Source organism: Serinus canaria, chromosome 8 (assembly GCF_022539315.1).
Source record: "Serinus canaria isolate serCan28SL12 chromosome 8, serCan2020, whole genome shotgun sequence".
Lineage (NCBI taxonomy): Eukaryota > Metazoa > Chordata > Aves > Passeriformes > Fringillidae > Serinus > Serinus canaria.
In genome coordinates, this window is record NC_066322.1 from 2,588,526 (window position 1) to 2,614,140 (window position 25,615).

At 40.8% G+C, this 25,615-nt stretch overlaps 1 protein-coding gene across 4 annotated transcripts in view; it reads right to left on the reverse strand.

The window, feature by feature from the left end:
* The window catches only part of PATJ (PATJ crumbs cell polarity complex component), a 141,031-nt gene that overhangs the window by 111,953 nt on the left and 3,463 nt on the right, over positions 1-25,615 (reverse strand). For 3 of the 4 annotated variants that reach the window (XM_030226601.2, XM_018912523.3, XM_030226603.2), the window contains exons 2-15: positions 23,160-23,219; positions 22,911-23,077; positions 21,202-21,384; positions 19,756-19,895; positions 17,786-17,978; positions 15,949-16,077; positions 14,130-14,342; positions 11,324-11,426; positions 10,462-10,550; positions 9,072-9,210; positions 8,639-8,740; positions 4,207-4,283; positions 1,774-1,830; positions 226-360 (exon numbers count right to left, since the gene is read on the reverse strand). In XM_030226601.2, coding sequence (XP_030082461.2) covers positions 226-360; positions 1,774-1,830; positions 4,207-4,283; positions 8,639-8,740; positions 9,072-9,210; positions 10,462-10,550; positions 11,324-11,426; positions 14,130-14,342; positions 15,949-16,077; positions 17,786-17,978; positions 19,756-19,895; positions 21,202-21,384; positions 22,911-23,077; positions 23,160-23,181 — 1,749 coding nt within the window. In that variant the 5' untranslated portion in view covers positions 23,182-23,219. The remainder of the gene's footprint in view (positions 1-225; positions 361-1,773; positions 1,831-4,206; positions 4,284-8,638; positions 8,741-9,071; positions 9,211-10,461; positions 10,551-11,323; positions 11,427-14,129; positions 14,343-15,948; positions 16,078-17,785; positions 17,979-19,755; positions 19,896-21,201; positions 21,385-22,910; positions 23,078-23,159; positions 23,220-25,615) is intronic. The other variant, XM_030226602.2, reaches the window with a different exon arrangement.

The following is a 25,615-nucleotide window of genomic DNA, read 5'->3' on the forward strand; positions in this document are numbered from 1 at the left end:
CATGAAGTCACTGAGAGGTCACAAGAATTTGACATTTTGTCCATAAATGTGGAAGGGAACAGTGAAGAAAATGAATGAATTCCAAAGCACAGCTCTGTTTCCACAATTAATCTGGAATAATTCTATTGCACACACAGCAGCCAAGCTAGAACTGAAGAGAAGAATTTTAAGAAGGGCAAACAAACAGGAAATACATAATTTTAATTTTCTGCTTTATTTTTTTACCTCCAGAAGTTCATCCTCCAGCTGCAGAAGACCAAGTGCTGCAGCTGGGCCATCTGAAGCAATGGATGATATATAATGGTGTCCATCAAAAGTGTCCAGCTCAACTCCTAATCTCAGAGTGTGGATGGGTAACAGCTGCCAGGAGATAAAGAGAAATATGTATTTAAGTCTAAATCTTTATCTACCAGGATAAAAACAGATTTAGGATTCAGTAGCTCACCACATGGAACCAAACCCACAGTAAGATGATTAAATGCTCACAGTGACCTCTCCTGTGTTATTGCACTACTGTCCATAACTTCTCTTTGCAAACTGTTTGCACAAATAAAATCAACCAGTCTGTTCCTTGGGTGGAAAGGCAATTTGAACTGGATTCTCAAATAAATTAACTTCATGGGAAAAACACAGAGAGAAGTTCCACCCACAAGGGGAGCTGTCAACAAATCACAGAATGGTTTGGGTTGGGAGGGACCTTAAACATCATCCAGTTCCAAGCCCTCTTCCATGGGGTTGGAGAAAAATAAAAATAAAATAACTAGAAATAAATAAAGGAATAAAGTAAATTCCATAATTGCCCTAAAATCTCACCACAAGATCAGCTGTCTTGTACCTCTGGGAGCTACACTACTTGGAGGCAGAAAAAATATCCCTGAAGTGTCCTCTGTAAGTAGCTACTAAAACTGATATCCTTTTTCTGCAAGGGGAAATCACTGATTTTCTGTCAGCCTTTTCCCACTGGGACTCCCTAATTTGGAATTTTTCTCTAGGGAAGCTCCAAACCTCAGTGCCTTAAAGTCTGCCAGTATCAGGAAGAGTAGAATAAAAGTGATGCACTATCCAGGAATGGAAGAAGAAATCATGGAAACCTAGGGAGAAGAGAAGATCAGCAGGAGGTGCTCCTTCAGTTTGGGCATTTTCTGGCATTTTATTACTGGAGTTCAAGCACTGACTGTCCTGTTTCCCAAATTATTCTGGACATTCAAATAAAAGGAGCAATCCACTGATCCACAGCATTCCTTCAGAGCCATGTCTGATCATGATTTTATGGCCCTTCCCCACTGAGGTGTCCCCACAAATTCATAAATGCATCACCTCTAAAAACCTCTCTTCCACAATATTAACACAGGTATCTTGAAAATCTCTTGGAAGTGAAATTAATTTAAGATCTGACAATTTAAATGAATTACACATCCCTTTCCCTGAGCCAGGATCACTACAGCAAAATCCTCTGTGGGACACAAAAAGTTGTCCAGCAGACTTTCAACCCCTGCTCCATTCTGTGCAATTAAATACCCCAAAATTTAGGGTTTGAGGGTGCATTTTGTGGTGTGGGGGTTTGGTAATGAACTGTTAAAAGGTTCATTTGCCTGTGCTATGAAAAGGTATTGGATCAGTCCAGGAGATAAGCAGAATATTGGCAGCCTTTTTTTGGAAAATACAGAGCCACAAAACCACTGAATTCCTGAACCACATCTGGAATTGTGTCTTGCCCTCCCAGGATTACTGTGCCAACATACACCAGGAAGGAAACCACCATGTGAGCCTTACCTTGGAGTACTTCTGGAGCTCTGAATCATCTTTAAAGGGCATATCCACATTCACAACCTAAAAATTGGACATCAGAACATTTTTCAACAGTGGGACAATAAAGACTTTACCAGAAGGATGAAATTCTGGGAAAAAAAAAAAAACCCAGCTCATGAGTAAAATAAACTGTACTTAAACAATGTCACATTGATGCAAAATAATTTTAAACAAATGTTAGAAAAATCTTTTCAGGCACAGAACATTTCCAAGTAGGAATGTGGTGATTATGCACCATTAGCAGACTCCAATATTATCCTATTCCCGGAGCCCAAATGCCAATTTTAGTCAAGTTCAGTAATCCTGTGTAAGCACAAAATGCCATTATGTTTGACACAAATACCCACACGGCCTTGCCAGTCAGAATTTGAAAGTATGACAGCTTAAGTTGTTACCTCAGGCTATAGTGCAGCCATCTCCCATCCAGACTAACCCACCAACTTCTGGCTTGAAATACATAACTTTAATTACCAAATGGGAATGGAAAGTGGGTTATTTAAACCAAGGACAGGAAATCCTTTCAGTGTCTTTTTTTAAAGATTAATAAAATGACTCTGCTCACCACCAGCTTTCTTGTATTGTCCCTCCTTAACATAACAGATTTATTTGTAATATTAGAAGGTTATTTACTTCAATTTTAAATGTAATTAAGACAAAATCATAGAATGGTTTGGGTTGGAAGAGACCTTACAGATCATTTAGTTCCAATCTACGGCCCAGGGCTGGAATTTGGAACATTGAAGTTGAATGTTTAAAGGAAAGCTACACTTGGTTGATCTGAAAAAAACAGAGCCTTGCAAAAAAAATCAGGTAACTTTTCTTTGAAAACTTCCAGCTTAATAAAGATTAGACTTTTCTTTTGGATTAATTTAAAACAGGGCTTCCAGCCCATGTTGTGTTTCAGCACTCAGGGTGTTTTTCCTGACAGACAGAACCCATTTCATGTCCATGCATGTAACTGAATGGATTTATGACTGGCAGCTCCCCAGCCTGACTGACACCACACGCTTCCTGCTTGGGATCTCAGCTCCTTCCACTGCACCAAAAAGGACCAGCAGCACAGAAGCCACCAGGGCCACCAACCCCTCTCTTCAAGCAGCTGTTTCCTCTCAAGATCAATACTCCTGAGAGAACCCTGTAGGCACCTTTGGGGTGAGTTCAGGGGGCTGAGCGAGGATGCTGTGACACAAAGACTGGGGGAGTCACTCAAACTGGACATTGCTGCTCAACACAGGAGGGAGGCACAGGCAACCAGAACCAAAAAATGACTTTCAGAATGGGATGGCAGGAGAGCTCCCTTCTATCATCCAAGAGGCCCCATGGTTAACATTCCCACTGCTGACATTTCACCAGCGGCGGCTGGAGGAGGATTTGGAATGGTTGGATTCACCAGCTAAGCAGGATTTCATCCTCTGTGGGAAGTGTGATAGTGCTTAGGGAGGTAATAGCAGCCCCTGGAAATGTAAGGGTGGGAATACCAAGCAACTGAAGTGGGCAGCCAAACAGATTTATTGCATCATGTGCATAATCTCACACGAGCTCCAGATCTTAAAGGAGCGCTAATGGAAGGAGGGGAAGCAAGTTTCTCAAGGCAATTCTTAAAGCTACTCTAAATCTCCCAGAGAGTGACTGCAACGATGGCTACTCCAAGTAGTAAAAAATAAGTGTCTCTAAATCAACTGGACAAGCATTGCAAAGACAAACAGGGCATTTTCTTGGTGGTGGTGAGAATTTTTCAAGGCTTGGGGAAGAACGCTGTCCCGAGTCTTTTATCTGTACTTGCTGGCTCGCCCAGCACTGAAAAGCAAAAGTGAATTACAATTTCCATCAACTCCTCGTGACAATTCATCAAAACAATCTTTTGCTAGGCAATTATTTAATATGAAGTGAAGAAATATCTACTAGACACTGGCACCACAAAGTTGCACTATTGAGAATTACTCTGTATTTTCCCAGCATGTTTGAAAATCATTCTTTCATTCTTCAGATAAAATGGTAAGATTCTTCTGAAAACGGAAGCTCTATCCTGAGCCCTTTTATTATTCAGTGCCCAGTAAAACAAATAGATCATGAATGAAATAATAAAAATGCCATATATTTTAAGTGCCTCCTGTGATGCAGATTTAACAGGACAGCTGATTTCCTTAAATCACTGTTCCTGTCTCGTATTTGTATAACAACAGTATCTATATAAACAGAATAAAATAAAAGGGCAACAAATCCCCCAACTCATTATAACATACATTTCAGCCCTGATGTTACAGGGAAGAAAATCTGATGTTACTGATCTGTTCCAAACCCTGAACTGTTCTATAAACAGCCTGTGATGCTAAGCCCACAGATCTGTAATTTAAAGAAATAACATTCATGAATGTAGTTTATTGAAATAAAACATACCATAACTTCGTATTCTGGTCCCAGCAGGTTTTCCCATTTGGATTTCAGCTCATGTGCTGGAGGGAGTGGGACTCTTCCTAAGTATGAAAGTGAATATTAAATTTACAAGCATATTGTACATTCAGAAGTACATTTACTTCTAAATACTCCAATAAAAATTCAGTGTAAATAAAAGATTAGAGGGAATAATCCCCAAAAGGGAAGCGCATTAAGCTGAGTCTATCAAACAGCGCAAATCAAAAATGTCTTTCTTAGGGAAACAATGCAAAATGTCAGCTCCTGTAGAAGTGTGATTTATTCAGCTGAGAGGCAGAAGAGGTGATGCTTGGTGATGAGATGTGAGTTCTGTACCGTGCAGTACTGTAAATAAATCATTCTTTCAGGCTGCAAAACAAATTTCACACGACTTCATCGTTTGTTGCCGTAAAAACGCTTCCCACTCCAGGGAAACATCATCTCCCACCCAAATGAGCCCCCTTAAGAAGGAAAACACCTGACAAGATATTGCTGTTATCGAGGGGCTGTGTCAGCACAATGCAGGCACAGACTTTATTTATACATTTGGCAGGTATAAAGCCTTGTCTGCTTTAATTAGGCCAGTAAGTAACATGAGCTTTAATATAAGCTCCAGTTCTAAACCAGTCTTCCGTGGGAACTTGGCTATCTTGACATTTATATCTTTTCAGCTTTCTTACTTATGCAACCAAGGCAGTTGGTTACAGTCCTGTAAGACAATTTGACAGAGCTAGACAGCAGAAAATGACTGGCTGCCCTGTGTTTGACCTCAGCCAGAAGCTCAGCTCACATATAAAGTTCCAAGCTGGAGCAATGTGTAACTGGGAAGAATCAAGCTCTACAGCAAATTCCATCCAGCAGCGACAGCAGCAGCATCTGGGGGCTGAATTACCAAAAACTAGGGGGTTTTTTTCCCCCTTGAATGACTTCAGTAGTTTGTCAGATGTCTAGACAAGGCACAGACCACTCAGTGCTGCTGCTGCGTCGCCCTGAAATTCGGAACGTAAAGCACAAGCTCAGGTTCTGCACACAACCAGAGAGTAAAATACCTGGGGTGGGAATTGTGAGGACACCACCAGGAGCTCAGAGCCCACCAAGAGCAAAGCCCTGCACAAATGGCATTGTCAGGCTGCCTCTGCTTTCAGCACCTTCACAGACTGCAAAGCTGGAGCTCTGCAATACAATCCTCGTTACACACTTCTCTTAACTTTCAAGTTTTCCACTCAATAAAAACAAAGATTGGAGTTTACTTCTACTACAGCACAGCCCACCCCTGCTCTCTCCAGCTCACTTTCAGCCATGCCAAACAGGCAAATTCTGTCTGATCTGCACTGAGAAACCACACTGCTCAGAGCCCAACAACTGAGGTGTCCCTTGGAAATATCCAGAGGATTTTCAACCTACAGGCTCAAGCAGACACAGATATCTGAGAATTCCAGCAATCCTGATAGCTATTTTCTGCTACCAAAATGACACCCCACCAAGATGAAAAACTTGGGTTTATTACACAGCCCACAGTTGTCTCTGAAATAAATTATCTCCTTAAAAAATAATGGGAAGACCAATTGTCCTATAATTCTCAACTGCCAGTTAAGGTTTTTTAATTTCACTGGAAATTACAGTTTCTAATGTGTGACTTATGATCAAGCACAGGCTGATCACTGTCTTTACTTCTGATCTGTATCAAAACCAGAACACCAGTGCATTCTTCTGCTCCTTCCATCTGCAGAAATTCCTGAGTCTCTGTTTCTGCTCTTGCAGAGTTACAGCAGTGTGAACACACAGCACCTAAGCACCTGAAACCCACTCTGCAGCCAAATATAGATTCCAGGGTTCACCAGGAGTAATGAATCTCAGGGTCAAGCTCAAAGTTCAGTTCAGCAACTGTAAGCTGTGTTCAGCTGGCTGCATACAGATTTTTCTGTCACTTCCAAAACACATTACCAAAATCTACAAGTTGTTCAGACCAGGTGCTGATGCATGTCTCCATTTGAAGTTTTCCCCCTTCTTTCTTTCAAATACACTTTGAAGTCTCTGCTTGCGACTTCCCTAGAACTGTGGAAATGTGGGCTGAAGGGATTTGGATTGAATATATTCAATTCCAGTGGCATCACTCAATTCACTTACAATGTTCCTTTTTCCCCCAACAGCTTTTTCCACATGGCAGCTAATAGGAAATTTCTTTCTAGTCTCTCATCCAGCTGAATTCCTCATGACCTAACATATGTACCATGTCTTCTATAATGTGCAAGGCCTCAGAAATGAAAACACTTCCAGGGACAGCTTTCATTAGCAACAACTTCTCAGCATATTTAGCCTGTCTTTCTGCCTGTGCTTCCAGGCAGTTTTTCATTTCTAATTAGCAAGCATAAAGCAGAAACCACAAACCTATTGTAAAAATCATCTTTTCTGGTCAAAATTGTCAGCTTCATCAAAACTGGGGTCTTTTTTTCTCGCAGCTTCCTCCTGCTCTCACAAAGTTACTACACAAGGGTCTCTTCATTAAAGTCCTACCTTTACCTGCCCTGCTGCTGGGGCTTTTTCCCCAGGCATCTCAAGCTCCTGACTGCCAACATTGTCCCTCTGGGTTCTGAGGACTCCTGCAAGGCAGGATGGAGCAGTTCTGCCCAGCCTGCAGGCTTGCAGGGGCTGCAGCTGTTAAATTCATTGCCTGCACAGAGTTTCAGGCCTCGTGCACATTGCACTGCCCAAACCCTGTTGCCTTTCAAAGTACCAGAACTGCTAAAGCATGGCTTAGCCTGGCCAGAATCACCATTTAATACCTCCCCAGGAAACACATTTTAATAAGAATTTCACACAACTGGGCTTAAAGGGAAGTAATACGTGCTTTATAAAACATACCTTTTACATTAAACTTCTAAAAGCATTTCCAGAGTTTAGTCAGAGCCTTAAATTAGCAGTATTTACTTTAGCACCATTATAATGAAGTGCCCATCACCACATCCAAAATAAGCACCTATCTTTGGAATTTTAACTTGGCCATTAAATTCTGTTCCAAGGTGAAATCTCATACATTGTATTTCTGCAGGAGTAAAATATGCATAGAAGTCCCAGAGTAAAGAAAAAAAAACTGGGTAAGTGACACAGGACAGACAAAGTGCTGCTCTTTTCCAGGCTCTGTCACAGCAAAACAATGCCTTGAGAACCTCAACTCTCAGCTACTCAACTACCTCTGTTCTGGCTTCCTATTTCTGGGAACATGCAAAAGTCACAACAAAGGATGTCTGGTTACAAGGCTTGGACAGAAAAGTAAAACAGAATGGAATATAGGAACTGCTACATTTCTCTCGTTTCCAGGTTGTCTTTAATACTGACAGATCTTCAACAATCACAGCAGAATTGCTATTCATTGACAGCAGTAATTTAGAATCCTCTATTACATCTACATGTCTCAGAAACTACAAGGCATAAGGATAATTTATGCTGACTTTAACACAAGCTGTATAAATTCACCCAGAATTCCTGTAGAGGAGCCCAGAAATCTGTGGGGGAATTGAAGATTCTGGAAAGACCTCCAGCCTTGGTTCCAAAATCAGCTAAAATCCAGAGCAGCCCATGCCTTTGTGACCTGCCCCTGTGCCTGAATGCCATTTGTTCAAAAAATGCCTTTTCTGAACTCCAGCTATTGGGTCTTTACACCCAAGAACATGAGTTCTGATCAAACTACTGCAGTGCCAAGAGAGGAAACTGCAGCATGTTCAGAGATGATGGAAACCAGGAGGATATTATGAAAATATTCTGCAGGAACCTTAGGATGTGTGAGGGCAAAAAGATCACACAATGATTAAGGCAGGAAAAGATCCCTAAGATTATTGAGTCCAGCCATGAAGATGGGTGTGACTGAGGTAACACTGATCAGGAAATAAATATGAATTTTCTGCAGGTGCATCTCCTGGTGCTGCTCACCCAAGGCTGGTGCAGGGCCCTGGCAGCAGAGGAGGATGATAAATAAAGTTTCTGCTGGGAGAAAACTGCACACCTCAGGTCATCAGTGCAGGAGCAGGACCACAGAGAGGGATCACTGAGCTGGAGGCTTTCAGCTCTCCAGAGCTAATGAGAGTCATTCCTGAGTACCAAAAGAGCTGCACCTCCACTGACTGGTGGAAAAATCCCTCCCTAAACAAAGGGGACCACTGCTGCCTGGAAAAGGGCAAATTTTATGCAAGGAAGAAAATCCAAAGAATTACAAATCCTGAGATATCTCAGAACTCACTCTCAGCAGAGCTGTGGACTGTGGGAAGAGCTGGTTAGATCCAAGAGGTAGATCTTTAGCTTTTGCCCTGCAATGCTTCCTGAAGTAAAGATGTTTTAAGCCAACCCATCACTGCTGAAAATGGATTAAACATGGTAGCCTTTAACCAGACCCAGAAGAGGCACTGCAAGGTACCCTATCTACCTGCTTGATGCAGGCTCTGCTGCTTCTCATTGTGAAGATTATCCTTCTGTTCTTGTTTTCCCTCATTCCTGGGGGCCACACCAAGAATTTCAGGCCCTAAAGCTTCAGGGGACACAAAGATTGGAACAGTCAGATGCACTGTGAAAACAGATGAAAAATCCCCAAATCATATGCTGCAAAATAAAGGAAGTAGTAACAGCACCTCACTAATTCCTTCTTTTTGTTTGGTGGGGTGGCTACACAGAAGTTTTGCACTGATTTTTCCTGAATCTCTAAATTTAGTTTCTTTCCATTCCTCCTTTAAGCATCTTCATTTTCTACAGTGCACCATTAAAGAAACTGAGGATCATGTGGTATCCAGTTCTGAACTGTCAAATGAGGCAACTGTAAATTGAGTGAAAAACAAATCCAGTTGCTAGAAAAACAGAATTACCTCTCCCTGAAGGTGTTTCTGAGGAAATAGCAAAGGAAGGTCTCCTTCTAAGCAAGGTGAGACGAACAGTCTGCCCCGTGTTTCGCAGTGCATCCACCACTTCTTGGTTGGTAAAACCCTGAATGTTGACTCCATCAACCTAAAACAAGAAAATTGTACCAAATAACAGCAATTGTGCTGCATTCTCAGGCTGTGCTGTGGAGTTTCACAGGCTGTAAGCAACAGCCACGTTATTTAGAGCAGGAATTACAGGGTTACTCTCCCAAGACAGCAATATTTGCAAAACAATCTCATTAAATCTGTTACATTTCACTGATGAGAATTTATTTCCAAAATGCATTCTAAGAGGAAACACAACAGTAATTTCTTCTTTCTGTTTTCGTGGGGACAACCACAAAACAGAATTTACTAATCTGATACAAGCATGCACAGATTTTTCCTTAAATTTTTTTTGCTTACCAAAACCAGCTTGACAAGGACTGTGGATGAAGGTTCCAAGCAGAGAATCCAACCTGGAACTCTGTTCAGTTCATTATCACTGCTGGTTTTCTCATGGATTTCTAACATGCCCCACACAAGCCTCTACAAACAACTGTTTGTGTAATCCCCCCTAAACAGCCCAATTCTTACATTATCAGATTTTTTAATTTACACCCAAAATGCTCTGTTCACCTCACTGTCAGATCATGCACCAACAGGGCCTTTCCTGCAGATAAAAGGTTTTATTAATTTTTGCTCTCACAGAGGAGAAGCTGACTTTGGAAGGTCTGGCATGGCACACATTTTAAAAGTAATTTAAAATCATATCTCTATAAATATTATCTCTTAAAACAAAAAGACTGTGGAATTCATTCCTGCTTGTGCTGTGAATGCAAAATTGGCTATTATTCAATTCACTGTTACTCAATGGTTTTTCCATTTTTCTACACATAAAGCTTGGGCTTTTAAACCTAAATTGTGACCATTAACATTTTGATTGTATCCACACTCCAGAGCCATTAAGGAACACAAACAATGTGCCACATCTTGCAGAATCTTAACAATCCTCGAGTCCCATTCAATTCAAGTAGAAGTTAATGCTGCTCATCTTTACTGCAGGCCAAAAGCCAAGATTCTCCACTCTGAAACACTTTAATCCAAATGCTTGCCTCTTTCACAGTTAACTACTATTTACTATTTCTTTGAATATAAAATAATACTTTAACCACAGCAAGCCAAAGCTCATTTCTGTCACAAGTCTACCTAAACAAACATGAACCTCCAAATTATTTCTTCTGCAAAGCAGAGGAGGTTTAATTAATTTTAGAAAGTCTTTACTACGTTGTTCTTTTAAGAGAGATGTGAAATGTATTAGCTCTACAGCAATATATAAGCACAGGATTCTACTTACAGCAACAATTTTGTCATGAACATGAATTTGGCCATTGTGGTCAGCAGCACTCCCAGGAATTATACTTTTCACAAAAATCCCTGAAGGTTCTGTTGGGGAGAGTGGAAGAGAAATAAGTCACTGCATTAACCTAATTTGCTTCTTTTCTTATTAAGATTTTTAATTCCAGCCTTTTTCACACACTTCCTTCTGCCCACAAAGTGAGGATTCTGTAAACCACCACCATCTGCACGTTACCACTCCCAGAGCCTGACACAACACCGAGGCTCTCTGGTGGAAAAAAACCCAGCACTGACACAACCACCTGGACACTGACCTCAAATATTTCCCTTAAAATGGCTCACAAAAGGCCACCTCCTCCATGGATTCATCCTTGTGCTTACCCAGGCTTTAAACCACAATCACTTAAATCCATGCTGCGTTTGATTTCAATAGGACTAACTAAGCTAAAAGTAAAGTATGTGCTTAAGGACTTTGATCAGGACTTCAATCATCTTACAGCTAAAGAATTTAGTACTTTAAATCTTAATGAAAAAGGATTTTTCCTTAAAAAAAGAAAGAGAAAAGAGAAACGTGGAAATCAGAAAAGCTGTCCTTTGTCATGTTTGCAGTTTGATTATTAATTCTAACTCCCAACGAGAAAAAGGAAATAAAAAAAAAGAAAAAACAAAATTAAAAACCTCTGAAACACTAACACTTCCTTTTCACAAACTGCCACTAAATAGGAGATGCTGATCTGTGATTCCAGTGAATTTCATGTCTCCATACCCCAGCACAGGCAGGGTATTCATTTTCCCCATGGTCAATAAAGGGTATTTGAGAAGCCCCTGACCAATATTTTCCTAAATCCTGAACAACTCACCTATATCACATGTGCCAGCATATCCAACAATTGTTATTCCCAGGCTTTGCCCATTCTTTTTTATAAGTTCAACGTCATAGGTGTCAAAAAAGTTGTCAGTATCCTATAAATAAAGCACAAGTTAGTAAAAAATTCTCATAATTTCCCAGTGCCATTAGAATATTGCAGGTTAATTAAGACCTTCAGAAGTGAGAAGTGATTTTCCTTTTGTTTAAATGCAATGCAAATTCATTTGTAAAGTCCCTACAAAGCTGGCCCTGGGATGTCTGTGCAACTCTCCTCTGAGCAGTAAAAATCAGAACTGCAAGGCAAGAGTTCAAACAGGGAACAGTAAAGACACTGGTGAGACCAAAAGAGAAAAACAATCAAGCACATAAATCTGGGATTGCAAGGGATAAATTGCAATACATAGAGTTGTTTTCTTTCTGTAATCAGATACAGAGCAGTGAGATCAAAAAGAAGATGATGAGAGTAAGGTCTGTTAAAGTGAGGAAATCAAGAGGGATCCTGTCACTGCCAACAGCAAAAAAGGGACTGGGAAAATGGAAAACATTTCATAAGGGAGTGAAAAAAGAGAAGTTCAATCAAATGCTTGCCAAGCATCAGCTGTGGAAGGACCAATATGAAAAGCAGCCATTCCTATTTCACTTCTCAATGGAAGGGAAATCGATGGGCACTGTCTCCTTATCACACACACCTCCCTCCACCAGCAAAGTCATTAAGCTCATTAAATGCCTTCCAGCTCCCTGGCTCCATAAGAGGCTGATGGAGATGAAGATAAGTTTGGATGCTGTCACTTATCTACAGTAAACAAGCCCAGAGCAGCACCTGGAATGGAGCTGTGGCCTTGAGAGCCCGGCTGTTTTCATCTTCAAAAAGCTCCTCAGAGTCAGTGCTCTGGCTACTGACATTTCTCTCCAAGTGACACTCCTGCTAGGATGCAAAATAACTGAAATGAAGTCCAGGAAAATCAAAGTGCAAAGTGCTAAATACAGTCAGCACAAGCTGGCTGCACTCTGCTGTCACTGTTTTGGGCAGCACAGATAATAAGATTGTTTTCTTGTGCCCACACACAGAAGTAGTTTCAGTTATTCTCTACCACGGGAAATTCAAAGAAAATTAAATATGAATATAAAACTGAAAATAACTAACCACCTATTAAAAATGCCTTTCTGCTGGTTTGCAAAAAAGAGAAAAGGAAAATATTTTTCACTCCAAAGCTCACAGCTAGAGAAAGTACTCATAAACCAGAGAAAAACTAGATTTTAGGGATAAGTTCCATTACAAATCTGACACAAACTGAACGGTGGATCATTGAAATCATCATTAAATTAATAAATACATTCAGATTAACAACTAATTCTTTGCAAATTTCTCCTGGCACCAGGAAGAGGAGTTTCTTCAGATCTACACATGAAGGCACTATTTAGTTCAGAAAATTACTTTTTCCCCCTCTAAACTGTGTAGCAGGAGAACAGAGGACACTGAAAAGACACCAAGAAGGAATCACATTTTAAAAAGGCTGCAACATTTACAGTGCTCAGGGCTGATCAGTGACAACAGGAAGAGAGAAAATCAGTATTTTGTGGAGGAAACAAAACTACGACCACTACAAAAAAAATAGAAATTTTATTTATTTTGCCCCTAATATGGGCCCTGGAAAATATGAACCAGTCAGGAAAGAATATGATCCAGTCAGGGCCTCATAACAATGCTGATTCCCTTGGAGAGCCTCTTGTCAAACACTGGACAAGCCCCGTGTTCAGACTCCAGCCTTAGGGATGCAGATCACCCTTCCCATCTCCTGGACACTGCATTTCCTGCTGCTCTGATCCCTCCTGGGGAACCCTGGGGGGAAAAGGAGCTCGAGAAGGACCCCAAATCCTTGACTGACACAGCCCCAGCATTTTCCCAGGGGTGTAAAACACAAATCTGCCTTTGCAGTGGCTGTGCCCAGTGAGCAAAGGGGCAAGTTTAGAGCAAAGTGACTTCTACTCTGACCTTTAAAAACAGTGCTTCAAAAAAACAAATCAAAAAAACCAACCCAGCTCTCTCCACACATATTCAAGAAACTAAACAAGAAAGAAAAGGCTACTCAGATTCTACACCTAAATCTAAGCAGCACAGTAGCAGCAGATGGTACACAAGCACAGCTTTGTTTATGTTTCGAGACCTACTGTACACTTAGTGTAGCATTTGTTGATTTTAATTACTCAAAACTGAAAAGAATGACTTCAAAAACAAGAGACTTTGATATGACCATGATAAGATTTGCTAAAACAAGTTTCAAAATTTTTAGATATATTTCCTATCACAGGCAGTAGCGTAGACTATGAAAACATTACACTTATGTTTCATAAAAAGATGATTGTGCTGAATAATTCTGGTGTGGCCGTGGCTCTCTGGATTTCAGACTTAGGGAAATTCAGAGTCCAGTTTTAAATCCACTTACAAATGATTGATTAGAAAAAAATGTAACGAGCTAAGAAGAAGAAGAAGAAGAACTAAAAGTACCACTTATCGATAATGTTTATGGTCTTGGTAATTAAATCAGCCACTCTGAAATAAATTCTGCAAAGCTGGCCATTCCAACCCCAAGATTATAGGTATTAATAAGATAGAGGAAAAAGGGGAAAGTTATAGAAGGCAGGGCTGTAATAATGACCACTTAAACACAAGCATATATCTGGAAACTCAAGAGAGGAGAAGCACTTTAGGGCCCAAGAACCCTCTGATCTCTCCTTCCTTTCTGATCACAAGCCACAAACACACTTAAAAATGCCCCAAGGAAGCAGCAGATACTCACATTTCCATTTGGAAGGGAAGGCAGTGTGCTGACTGGCCAGCTCAGGGGAGCTGGTGGAGCCTCCATGAATTCACACTTGGGGTCTCTCGCCACGATCATCCTGACAGAATTCCCACAGTTCCTGAGCACTTGGGCAACCTGCTCACTGCTCATCCCCTGCACGTTGGTCCCTCCAATCTGCAAGATGTGGTCTCCTGTCTGCAGCCTCCCGTCCTTCGAAGGCAAATCAAATGGCAAAAAGTGTTTCCAGTCCTTCCACAAAGTATCTGTTCCCTCCCAAAACTGAAACTGCGTAGGGGCATCTTCATGGCCATGAGAACCAATGTGAGAAAATGCCAGGAAAAATGACCACCATGGCAACATTTTAAATATCCCAAGGACTCGTTTGCACAGTTATGTGCTGTTTTTCCCACTGTTTTGCTCATTTAGGAGAAAACAGGCAGCAACAATGTTTTATAATCTCCCAGATTGTTGTGTGGTCTCTTTCATAGAATATTCCTCATCAAGTAGGAGTTGGAATATAAGCACAGCATTTTGATTTAGGAGCTTTTTGGAGTTCTTTCCTCATACTTCTAGACTAGCCTGGCAATTTTTTTTCTCATGTGACCAGCTCCAACTTCAGTGAGTAAATCCACTAAAGGTAACAAGACTCCACACAATCTATTTTTTACCTGATAATTAGGATTCATGACCTACATCATCATTCCCATCACAAGCAGGAATTTCTAGCACCAAATTCTCAGCTGGTATTGATCAGCACAGCTCCACACCACCTTTGGTACACTGATTTATCCAGCAATCAGAGCTACTCCCAGAACCAACTCAAACTCATTTACAAACTCATCCAATTTTAACATGTACATGCCTCATTATTTCACATGTTCTTAATGATGCCTCATTCAGCTGAGAATGATGTGGTGAGTTCTTAGCTTATATGCTTCACTGGTAGCCAAAACACTTTATTCCTTACAGCAAAACAGGTGCTAGACAAAAATTAAAATATACTCATTTATACACGGCAGGTTCAGAGGGAGACAGCTGAGAAAAAGCCAACATTTTCCAATAAAGCTCTCCAAACTCCCAGCTTTTATTCCATCCTGTACTGGAGGAAGTACTTTTGCCTCTCTCTTTTGTCTGCAGGGGTTCTGGTCCTCAGATAATTTTAACTTATCAGGACCAAATTTGCTTGGAAAATCTGAATCTGTTTTGTTACAGCAAGCGTTCCAGTCCTGAAATGCAGCAACACTCAGCACAGAGTCTCTAAAGACAAACAACCAGAGGTGAAGACTGTGCCTGTGCAACTTCAAAAGGCTTTGCACAAACCTAAGTGTCTCCTTGAACAGGTCAGGCTGCAAGGCAGGGATCAAACCACTGAAAACAGGACATTTTCAGTCTCTAAACTGAATCTTGCATTGCAGTGACTTTGGGAGGGCAGATTTTCTTGCCTGAGAATTCACTTGGAGAGTTTGTCCCCATGGGTGTTGCAAAATGTGACAAATTCTACAGAGTATTTGTCCTGCCCCAGACTGACCAAGGGCCAAAAATACCAAATATCAGGCAACTTTTCAGAATTTCTGCATGTTCAACAACGTTACAAAAGCCAAATCTTGTCTGTGGAACAACTTAATTTATATCAGCTGCTGACTTTTCCCTCAATCATACCTTCAACCTTTATTTATTTACGAACCACGTGCTGGCATTCAGACTTTGATGCTACCAGCTTCCTTTTGTTTAAGTATATTAGTTTATTTTAAGACTGTCAAAAGCGGTTAATTACACTTTGCAATCAAACAAGAAGTGACATAATATAACAAATTACCCGATCTGCTAATCCCCCAGGAACAATCGTTCTTACAACTACTCCACTCGACTTTCCTCCTACAATTCCAAAGCCTAATCCTGAGCCATCGTTAATCAGCTCAACGTCTTCAACGTGGCCCCAGTGAATCTGCAATTAATAAAATAAAAACAGGAGATTTTAATTTCGGACCGTCGTTAACGTTTCTCACTTTCACGTGCAGAGGGAAGGAGGAGAATTAATCAGAGCAGTTTTCAGTCTCCACCCCACAGGCTGGAGGATTCTGTTCACTCAGCTCCATTTCCTCACAAACACGCAGTGGGATTTCTCATCTGTTTTTAAACACGCATTTCTGTCCTCCCCTCTCGGGGTAACAGGATACCAGGAAAAAGCTTGACTAAGAAAAAGCAATTTTAAGGTTTTCCTGCCAAAATGAAAAGCATCCTTTTAGTTTTTCATAAATCCAGAGTACTGCAAACAAGAGGGAAAAACAGAGGCAAGGAGCTTGCACTGGCCCAGTTTTCACTCAGCCTTGCCCAAATTCCCATTTCTGTTATTTCACTCACACACTCTGAACACCCCCATTCAGCACTGAATTAATAGCACAGCACAAGATTCTGCCATACTGCATTGGAAGCAAATTTCTAAGCTACGCTCCACCATGACCTTATGTTCTACAAGACAATCTGAAAATAACAAAGCTGTTAAGCAACCCAAACCCAGCCAATGTTTCTGTCAGATTAATATCTCATACAGGCCCAAATGGAGCAAAGTAGGCAGATTTAAGTCTTCTGCGAATAAAGGATTTATTAGCATACTGAAAATCTTTGCCAAAGCCAGTTAAATATCATAAAAGAAGTTTAAAGACCCCCTGCAGAGATATATATTTGTATTTTATTTTGTTAGTCTGCTCGGTGCAGATCTTTCAATGAAAAAGCAGTTAAAATTTAATTTTTTAAAATTTTCAGGGCAATAAACAATATTGATTATCCACTCAAACCTTCAGATTTCACTACCTCTGTAATAATAGTGAGGGAAATAATTGCTAAGAATAAGGAAAAACACTGCTTTTACCCAGCTTTTCATCAGAATCTACTAGCATAATAAATTGAGATTCCAATATTGCAATCCCTGGATTTAGGTGTGCAGTTTGTCCGAATTCAGGGAAGCCACCTGGACCATATGGGTGGAACACAGATGGAAGTTCAGCCCTGGTTTATTACATGTCCCAGTGACAAGCTCTCCTTTGTCACAAAAACAAAAGGCTTCCCAATCACTGAAATTTGCAGATGGGAAAAAAAAAATAACCAAAAAAACCCCAAGCTGATAAATAAACAGGGATTGAGAGGTTCTTTAACAGATAAATTGTGTTTGTTTTTTAAAACAAAGACAAGGCTCTTTGGTGTGAGCAGTGCCAGTTTAAATTGGTTGGGCTGTTCCAAGCAGTGCTCGTGGCAGGTTATGTTTACTCTCTTTTAAGAGGTAATCAGAGCATCTTTAATTGCTGAGCACAAGTAGGTTTCAGCTGGGTACTCTCACAAAATGCTTCATCCAGCCTGTGCTGAACAGACCCTGCTGATAAGAATATGGTGATCTACTAGAGCTTCTGCTATCCCACAAAAACCCAGGATCTGTTTTATAACAACCCCACCAGGCAGCTTTGCAATGGAAGCTCTGTGCTTACAGCACGGTGAGTCTAAATGAAATGTCATCCCACATAAAATCTGATTAAAGGAAAAAAAATCCCTCCATGTAAAACTTGCTAACACAAACACTTCACAGCCACGGGGGGAAAAAAATAAAATAAAATATCCAGCCCAGCTCGAAATCTGATTTGGACAGTATTACAAGGACTCACAGTCTCAGGTGGATTTACATCACTGAACAAGGCAGTTCTGCTGTTCCCTTGAAGTGGCTCCCGAGCCACCACCAGATGCAGGGATCCTGTGGATTGCTGGAGGAGGGCAATGGCGTGCTGATGGGAAATGTTCTGATCCAATGGCGTGCAATTAATGGCCAGTATGTGGTCATTTTCCCTCAGTCTTTGATCCCTTAACAAAACATTGAAAGCAATTTTTTAATGCAGCACAGTGACTTCACGTCAGGCTCCTGTAACTGAAATGTGAGCAGGCAAAACACGCAGTTGAGCAAGGTTAAATGTTTCTGTGCTTTAAAAATCTGCTTATCAGGGTGCCTTCACCAGCTTACACACTCCATTCCAGCCACACTGTTCCAAACTGCCCAGCCACACTTTGCTTTGTCATGGTACAGAATTTGCACACTTCTTTACTTTGCTTCTGTGCAAAATTCAATTGCAATTCCCTTATACTTTCTCGATGATATTGAACTACAAAGCAGAAAAAAGTATTTTTGTAGTTACACAATGAACTAGGAACTATTCTTCATTATGTTTAGCACTACATGATGCCATCTCTAAGAACCCACAACTCAGGCTTTGATGCTGTCTTTTATCCCTATTTATTCTAAAGATTGATGTGCTGCATATTTATATTTTACTTAAAATTTACAGTATCAAGCTTCAGACGTGAAACTTTCTTGGAGCAACACGCAGTTCAGTTGCTACCTTGAGATAATATAAATTTCACAGTTAATTCACCCCAGTGATGAATTTAGATTTGTGACAAGAGAGAAACCATCACTCATCTCCTTTGTTAAATATTCATTCTGAGCACGAGACCAAACTGTTACATAGACAGACACTGCCTTCAAAGCTCTGTAGGAATCCAAAAAAGTCTCCAGGAGATCTTGTCTCAGAAGCAAAATGGGAAGCATGCTGGGGAAATTTATAAACTCCCAAACAATATAGCTGCACATCTTAACTAAGGCATTTGAAACTTCCTTTTTGTCGTGCCACGTTTAAGATGTTTCCCAGAAATCACTTTCTTCGAGCACTAACCATATTTCAGATTCTCTCATCAAAGAAAGTGAGCAGCAGGTCATCAAATCCTAAAGTGAGATATTCACCCTCCTCTGACATCCGGATCAGTCCATCTGTCTCCACTTTGAAAGAGCCTTAATATGCTTTTCTTTAAGTGTTCTCTGGTGTGTTCTCTGCGGGCCCATCGCCATTATCATTCCAACCTCTCCCCACTCTTTTTGTCATCCTGTGTTGGCACTTCCTGACATGTGTTATTTAAAAAGTGACACCAATGACTTGAAATCTAGACACATTTTTCTTGAGACATAATTCCAAGCACTGCGTTTGTCTCATGCCAACTCTTGTGGTTTTACAATCGCGTTTTATTTTTAAAGGATTGCTCTGTCTTTTGTTGTTGGGTGAAAACCCACAGACAATACAGGAAGAAACTGCCTGAAGCCTCGATTCTATGATGACATCTGTGCAGGGATCTGTTGGGAGGAGTGGATCTAAATTTACACAGGAAACAAACAGTAAAACCAGCTATAAATAGGGCATTGTCAGAGGCACATAAATAAAGGGGAAAAAAAAAATCTTTCAGGGACACAAAGCATAAAAATTAAAACAGAATCTAATTTTTATTTTCTTTGTATTCTTTTCTGAGTTTTCTTTTGGTTTTTTAATCAGGACTCAAGATTCTCCAAAGTGAGTCATGATTTCTGGAAATTCCATTTATGAATGGCTCGGAAATTTAAAACTCATCTGAAAACCTGATCCTCAAAACAAGGGTCCCTTTCAGCTGAAAAGCCAGAATTCAAGATACCACCACCAAAATATCCCACCAGATAACCCAGACAAACATGTTATTCTGATTGAGTTTTCAACGTGAAGGTCATGACTTTTCCCTCTGTGGAAAATACAATTTCCCAACACAATTATGAAGATCTCACCTGTCAGCTATGCTTCCTGGCTGGACTTCCTTGACAAAGATACCAACTTCTCCCAGGCTGGGATTTTTAAGGGCAACCACACTAAATCCCAGACCTCCAACAGAAGGTTTATCAATCGTTATTGATTCTATTTGTCTTCCCTAATAAAACAGAAGATAAAAAAATGATTTACTAATTTTCAATGCAACAGAATGAGCTAGTTGGAAATTTATGAACGCTGGAAGAATTATTCTCCTCCTAAGACTAAACAAAGGCAAAATACTGAATATGTTATTTCTATAAAAGCTTCTCCATTTATTATTTTTAATATGGCAACGTATTGGATATGCAAGCACTCTGAGGTTCTGAAACCTCAGGGAATTTAAGAGCTGCTTTCACACTTCATTCACATTATGAGATGAATTCCAAACTGGATGAAAACTATGAACAAAGTGCTGTCTAGAGCAATATATTTGGGATTTCTGGAAATGCTGTATAGCTAAACTAAATTACTTGTCTTTTGGCTCCCCTTGCTTTTAATGCTGATTTTTAGGTGTGCATTCAAAAGGCTGCAGCTTTTAAATAAAGAAATTAATTTCCTCCCCCTCCCTGAAGCTTCACACTTAATGCTAAAAAAAGTTTGCTTTTGCAACTGCCTGTTTTTCAGTTCTAACCCAAAATTGCTGGGGGTGTTTACTGGGAAATATTACTGGGAGAATGCACTGCTATCACAGCTCTTTTATTCCAAATAACGTGCAGCCTCTACTGCTAAATCTTATCTCTGATGAGTTAATGACACACTAATGAGAAGAGTAATGCTCAAAATATTACAGCTACATTAAGGTAGTCAATTAGCAACAGTTACTTAATATAGAAAGGCGTGACTAAGCAATTAAATTAATGGTTCAAAATAACACAGAACAATACATTTGTGGTATAAATGCCAATCCCACATGGGTGGATGTCTGCACCTGTACAAATTCTTAGGGAATTTGGTGGATCTGCATCTGCCTGGCAAAGTTAAGACGTACTAAATAAAGAGTTAAATAAAATATTACGTGCTAGTTTTTTTAATCCTTTGCACTGTTTATCAAGTTGGTATGTTTCCAATTTAAAATGTACTTGATAAACAAGTGCCTCCATCAAAACAACTTTCTGCTGAAAATGTCCATTTTAAATTAAGTGTCATCAAATACCAAAAATGTTTTCTGGCAGCTGAAATTGCCTTACTATGTTGGTGTGTTTGGTAGAAAGTAAAACAGAAAATTGGCAATGGAAGTTAAAAAAACAAAACAAGCCACCAAGCCACTTCCTATTGCTGACATTATCTTCCAGAGGGAAAAGTTCTCAACACTTCTACTCTCTCCTGGTTAGGAGGCACCACGCTTCCAGACACACAACAAAAAAAGCAGCCTGAAATGCTCCAAAATGAAAAAACGTTTGGTTCACTAAACCTTAGAGCCTTACCTTTGCCATTTGCTGGATGATCATGTTAAATTCATTAACTGCCAGGTTTGGAGTGAAGGCTGATGCTCTGGCTCCAGGTGAAGAGCAAGGTGTCCCAGCAGTGACTGATTTGTCAGCAAACACCAACAGCCCCCTCTTGGTAAAATCAAAATCCACCGAGCGGTCGGGAGGCATGTAACTGAGCTGTTGAAAATGAACAGAGGTGTGGGAAAGCTACTGAAAACAAAAGAAGGCTTTTCCACAAATACCATTTTATGTGCAGGCTGCCCAGGGAGCAAAAAACCCTGTGTTCACATATGCCCATTCACACAAATATACTCACCTGTATAAATCAGGCAGTGGTAATATATAATCTATAACCAAGCTACCATATCAAATTTAAACTGCTTTTCAGGAGTTCCCTGTGTTTCAGGAGTTTCAGCTGTGTTTCTACTCCACTCATTTTTCTCTGTTTCTTTCATGCTTCTCCCCTGCCCCTTACCCTCTTTTCACCTTGCTATTCCAGAAACAACACATGCAAAAGCACCAAACACTAAAGAGGCTCTCAAGCACTGCTGCAACTGTTAGGGAAATCTATATAAAATTCTGGCATAAAAATTCAAGTATTTTGAGTCATTCAGGAGCCTGAGGCCTGGTTTGTATTATTCCCTCCCCAAGGAGAGCCCAGGGTACAAACTACCACAGAACATGTTATCTCTGCTGGAACTTGCACTTCTAGTTCTCACTGATAATGAAGAAATGAAAAATATTCCCAGTGTGACAAAATAAACTGGAAAATCCCATCCTGAATGAAGCTGCCCATGCTTAAACAGAATTTCAAGTAAACCCAAATTTTCTAGATATGAGAATTCTGAACATTCTAAATACAAACCCCACTATGTCACTTCTTAGATACATTTGCATTTTCATACATTTGTTTAACAGCTTGCAGACGTGCATCCAAGCCTTGGAAGGAAGGGATGGGAATTTGGGTAGGAGGGATAAGCCACCACCAGGCCAGCCAGGCAGGAACACCTGCAATACACCTGGCAAGGGACAGCCTTGTCCCCCTGACACCCACCCTGCTGGTCACTCCCTGGTTTTGAGTTTGCTGATGATTTTAACTTAGCTGCAGGCTGAGACCTGTCCGTGCCCATGTGCACAAAATCAAGTGTCATTTGGCTTTACAAACCAAACCACAGAAGTTCCAACCTCTGCTGAAGCCAAGTCATTTTAAAACTTGCTTGGGTACAGCTGCATCAGAACTTGGCAAATCTTCAGGCTGGGTTTTCTACACTTTACTTGCCAAAGCAGGTTAAGCATTCTTGTAAAAATTAGCAGGAACTAAGTGATGCTGTCTTTTAGGGAGGAAAAAATGCTGCCAGTGGGCTGATAAACAGCACTTAGCTTCAGGGAAAAACAAAGGATCCCAGTTCCAACACTGGAGCTGATGTCTTTTGCAGCTGTTTTTTTCCAACACAACCCCGCCTGTCCTGCATCCCTTTCAGAGCACGTTGCCCCATGACCTCTTGGTTGCAAAACCACTTCTCATTTCAGCAGTGCCTCTGCAGACACCAGCTCCACAGAAGAAAAGAAAGGCCCAACACTCACTGGCACCAGGTTACAGCTTATTAATGAGAGCACCTCGTTAACACACGCCTACACTCGCTGATCCAAGTTCCACTGGCCCAGAGTCATCATCACACCAGCAGCAGTAATTTCACACTCACTTGCTCCTTCAGCTGCTTGATGGATTGCTGGAGAGTCAGGATCTGGTTGAACAGGGGGCTCCTGAGGGTGCTCCTTAGGACAGCCAGGTTTTCCTGGTGCTGGGAATCCCTTTTTTCCTGCAGCTTTGCCTGCAGCCGATCCAGGATCTGCAGCACCTGCTGCTTATCTGCACCACAAACCAGGCCAGGTTAGGGATGGAGCTGCTTGGCTCAGTGCTCAGCAAAAGGAATCATTTTCAGACCACCTACCTGCTGCTGGATTTTCAGGCATGTTGAAGGGTGGTTTTGGAATTGATCAGAACAACCTGGCTGAGGTTTAAACAAAAAAAAAAAAAAAAATCAAATTAATTAATGATAGATCGAAACAGATCAGTAACATTTGATAAATGCAATAATACCATGCTAACTACAGGAAATTTAATAAAAAATACTATTACCCCTGTTGTTTACCCCAAGTATTTAACAAAGCTCTCTAATCCAAAAAGTTTTCCTTGTTCCACGTGCTTTTCCTTTCACACAGAGGAAGGAATATAAACAACTCTTCCAAACATGAATAAAAATGCAGGTTAAAAAAAACTGAAAAGGAAAAACTGAGACAGACATATTCAACCAAATTATTTAGAATATTGACATGAAAGTTGTGATCTTCACAGATATAGACAGAGCTAAAACCTACCCATTATTTAGAAGATATTTTCCACCTGATCATTTGTAGACAGTATTCTTATCATGATAGTTCAGCCTTGCTGGATGGCAATATAGGTCAAACTTTGTGCTTCCCCATAAAACAGTGAAGTTCACTCATGGGACAACACAGGATTAAAGCCCAAAATTTGGCATATTAATCCTTGTTCCAACACACTCCTGAGGAAGATCTGATTTAATCACAGCCTGATTTACAAGAGGTGAAGGAAGCCTGTTCTCTTCCCCTACAGGTGTTTGCCTTTCTCTTTTCTACACACATGAACAGCAAAATATTCTTTATTAAGCTCTTAAGGAACAGAATATCCTTTATCAAGCTCCTCCAGAGTGCCAAACAGAACAGGTCTCCAACAGGGGCTGAGGCCTAGATGGCAGTATAAAAACAACAGACTTGCAATTAGCAGAGATGATAAATTTGTACCCTTGCTTGCATGTTATTAAGTTGATGTGGAGCCTGTCATTGTGAAATCTATCAAGGCAGCTCTACCAAACAAGTTTCCTTCACTTAGTACAAGCTCCTCTGAAAAAAGTCAGCCATTTAACAGCACAATTTACATAATTTTGATTCTATTCAGTATATAAGTGTGTAATTTCAGAATAATAGATTTGGAATTATTTTGGAACAAGACTAGCCATATCCCCCTCTCTATATAAAAGCCTTTCATTTATTTTTCAGACTTGCAGTTGAGAGGAGCAAGGGTCATGTGGTGAACGTGACTCCAGGGTAAGCACATTCCAGGGGCTCTTTCCCAGCAGGACCTCTGACCCTCTCTCTGCTCACACTGAAAACACCTGGAATTCTGGGAGAACACTGTTCTATTTAGCAAAATATTAATTATCCAGGTGATAGCATTCCTTCTCCTGTAGAGTCAGGTTAAGTTGATTTACCTAATTGGAAAAAAGAAGTGGATGGAGGCGTGTCACAAATTCCAGATTTGTGCACCCTTTCCTGCGCATATCCCAGCAGCTTTGGCTCCTGCAGGAATTCCTGCAGAGCTCGGTGGCTTTGTGCGGTTTTCACCCAGGGCCAGGCAGAATGAGTCTCATTGCAAGACTCCTAACAGATTTAGGAGGTCATTTTAAATCAAACTCATAGCAAGAGTTGAAGCAGCAGTGCCCTGAAAGATTTTCAGGAATGCATCTGCACTTTTGGAAGTGCTGCAGCTTTATTTTCTTTTCCATTCGAAGTAAAATACTTCTGAGAGCACAGCAGCCTTTGATTCTGTGCAGAGAGCTGATTCTGAAGAGCAGATGAAAACACCATTTCCTTACAAACACTCCTGAGCCTTCATCAAACCCAGAAGACAAAACTTAACCTCCTCGACTGAAAATACAGCATGAACCTTAACAAATCAGGACAAAGAATATGGAAATGTGTTCTTTCTTCCACATTTAACTTCCCTCCATTCGCTTCCCTCCTCTGTTTTTCTACCTCTCATCAGCAGTTAAAAGAGGAAAGCGAGCAAACCAAAAGGAGAAAGGCAAGGAAAATAACTCCGGTGAGGAAAAGTGGCTTGAAACACCTTTAAACCAGCAGTGGGGAGAGGAAGAGATTAAACCCCGAGAAGAAATCCAGCATGGCAGGAAATAACGATGACCTGACAGCACCATGCCCACCCCAGAGCCAAAGCCAAGAGGCTGGTCCAGCTCCCCAGCCCTCTTTTGTGCTCTTATTCTTCCCTTTCCGTTTTCCATCTGATCCCACAGTGAGGTGGAACAGGGAGCTAAACACTCAGAAAGAATCCTTCACGTTTTGGTGGGGCGAGCTTTGTGCCCAGTCAGCTCTGAGCTGCCAGCACTGGCAGGAGGGGGACAAGAGGGGGACAGGGTGACATGTCCACACCTCACAGCAGGACCAAACTGCACCACCAGAAACATCCATCCCCAATCCAAAACAGCCCCCAAGTGCTGAGCTAACCATTCCCAAAATTAATTTTTTCCTCTGCCGGGGGTGTAACAACAGTAATTATCCAATGGAGACTGACCCAAAAAAATTGGAGATT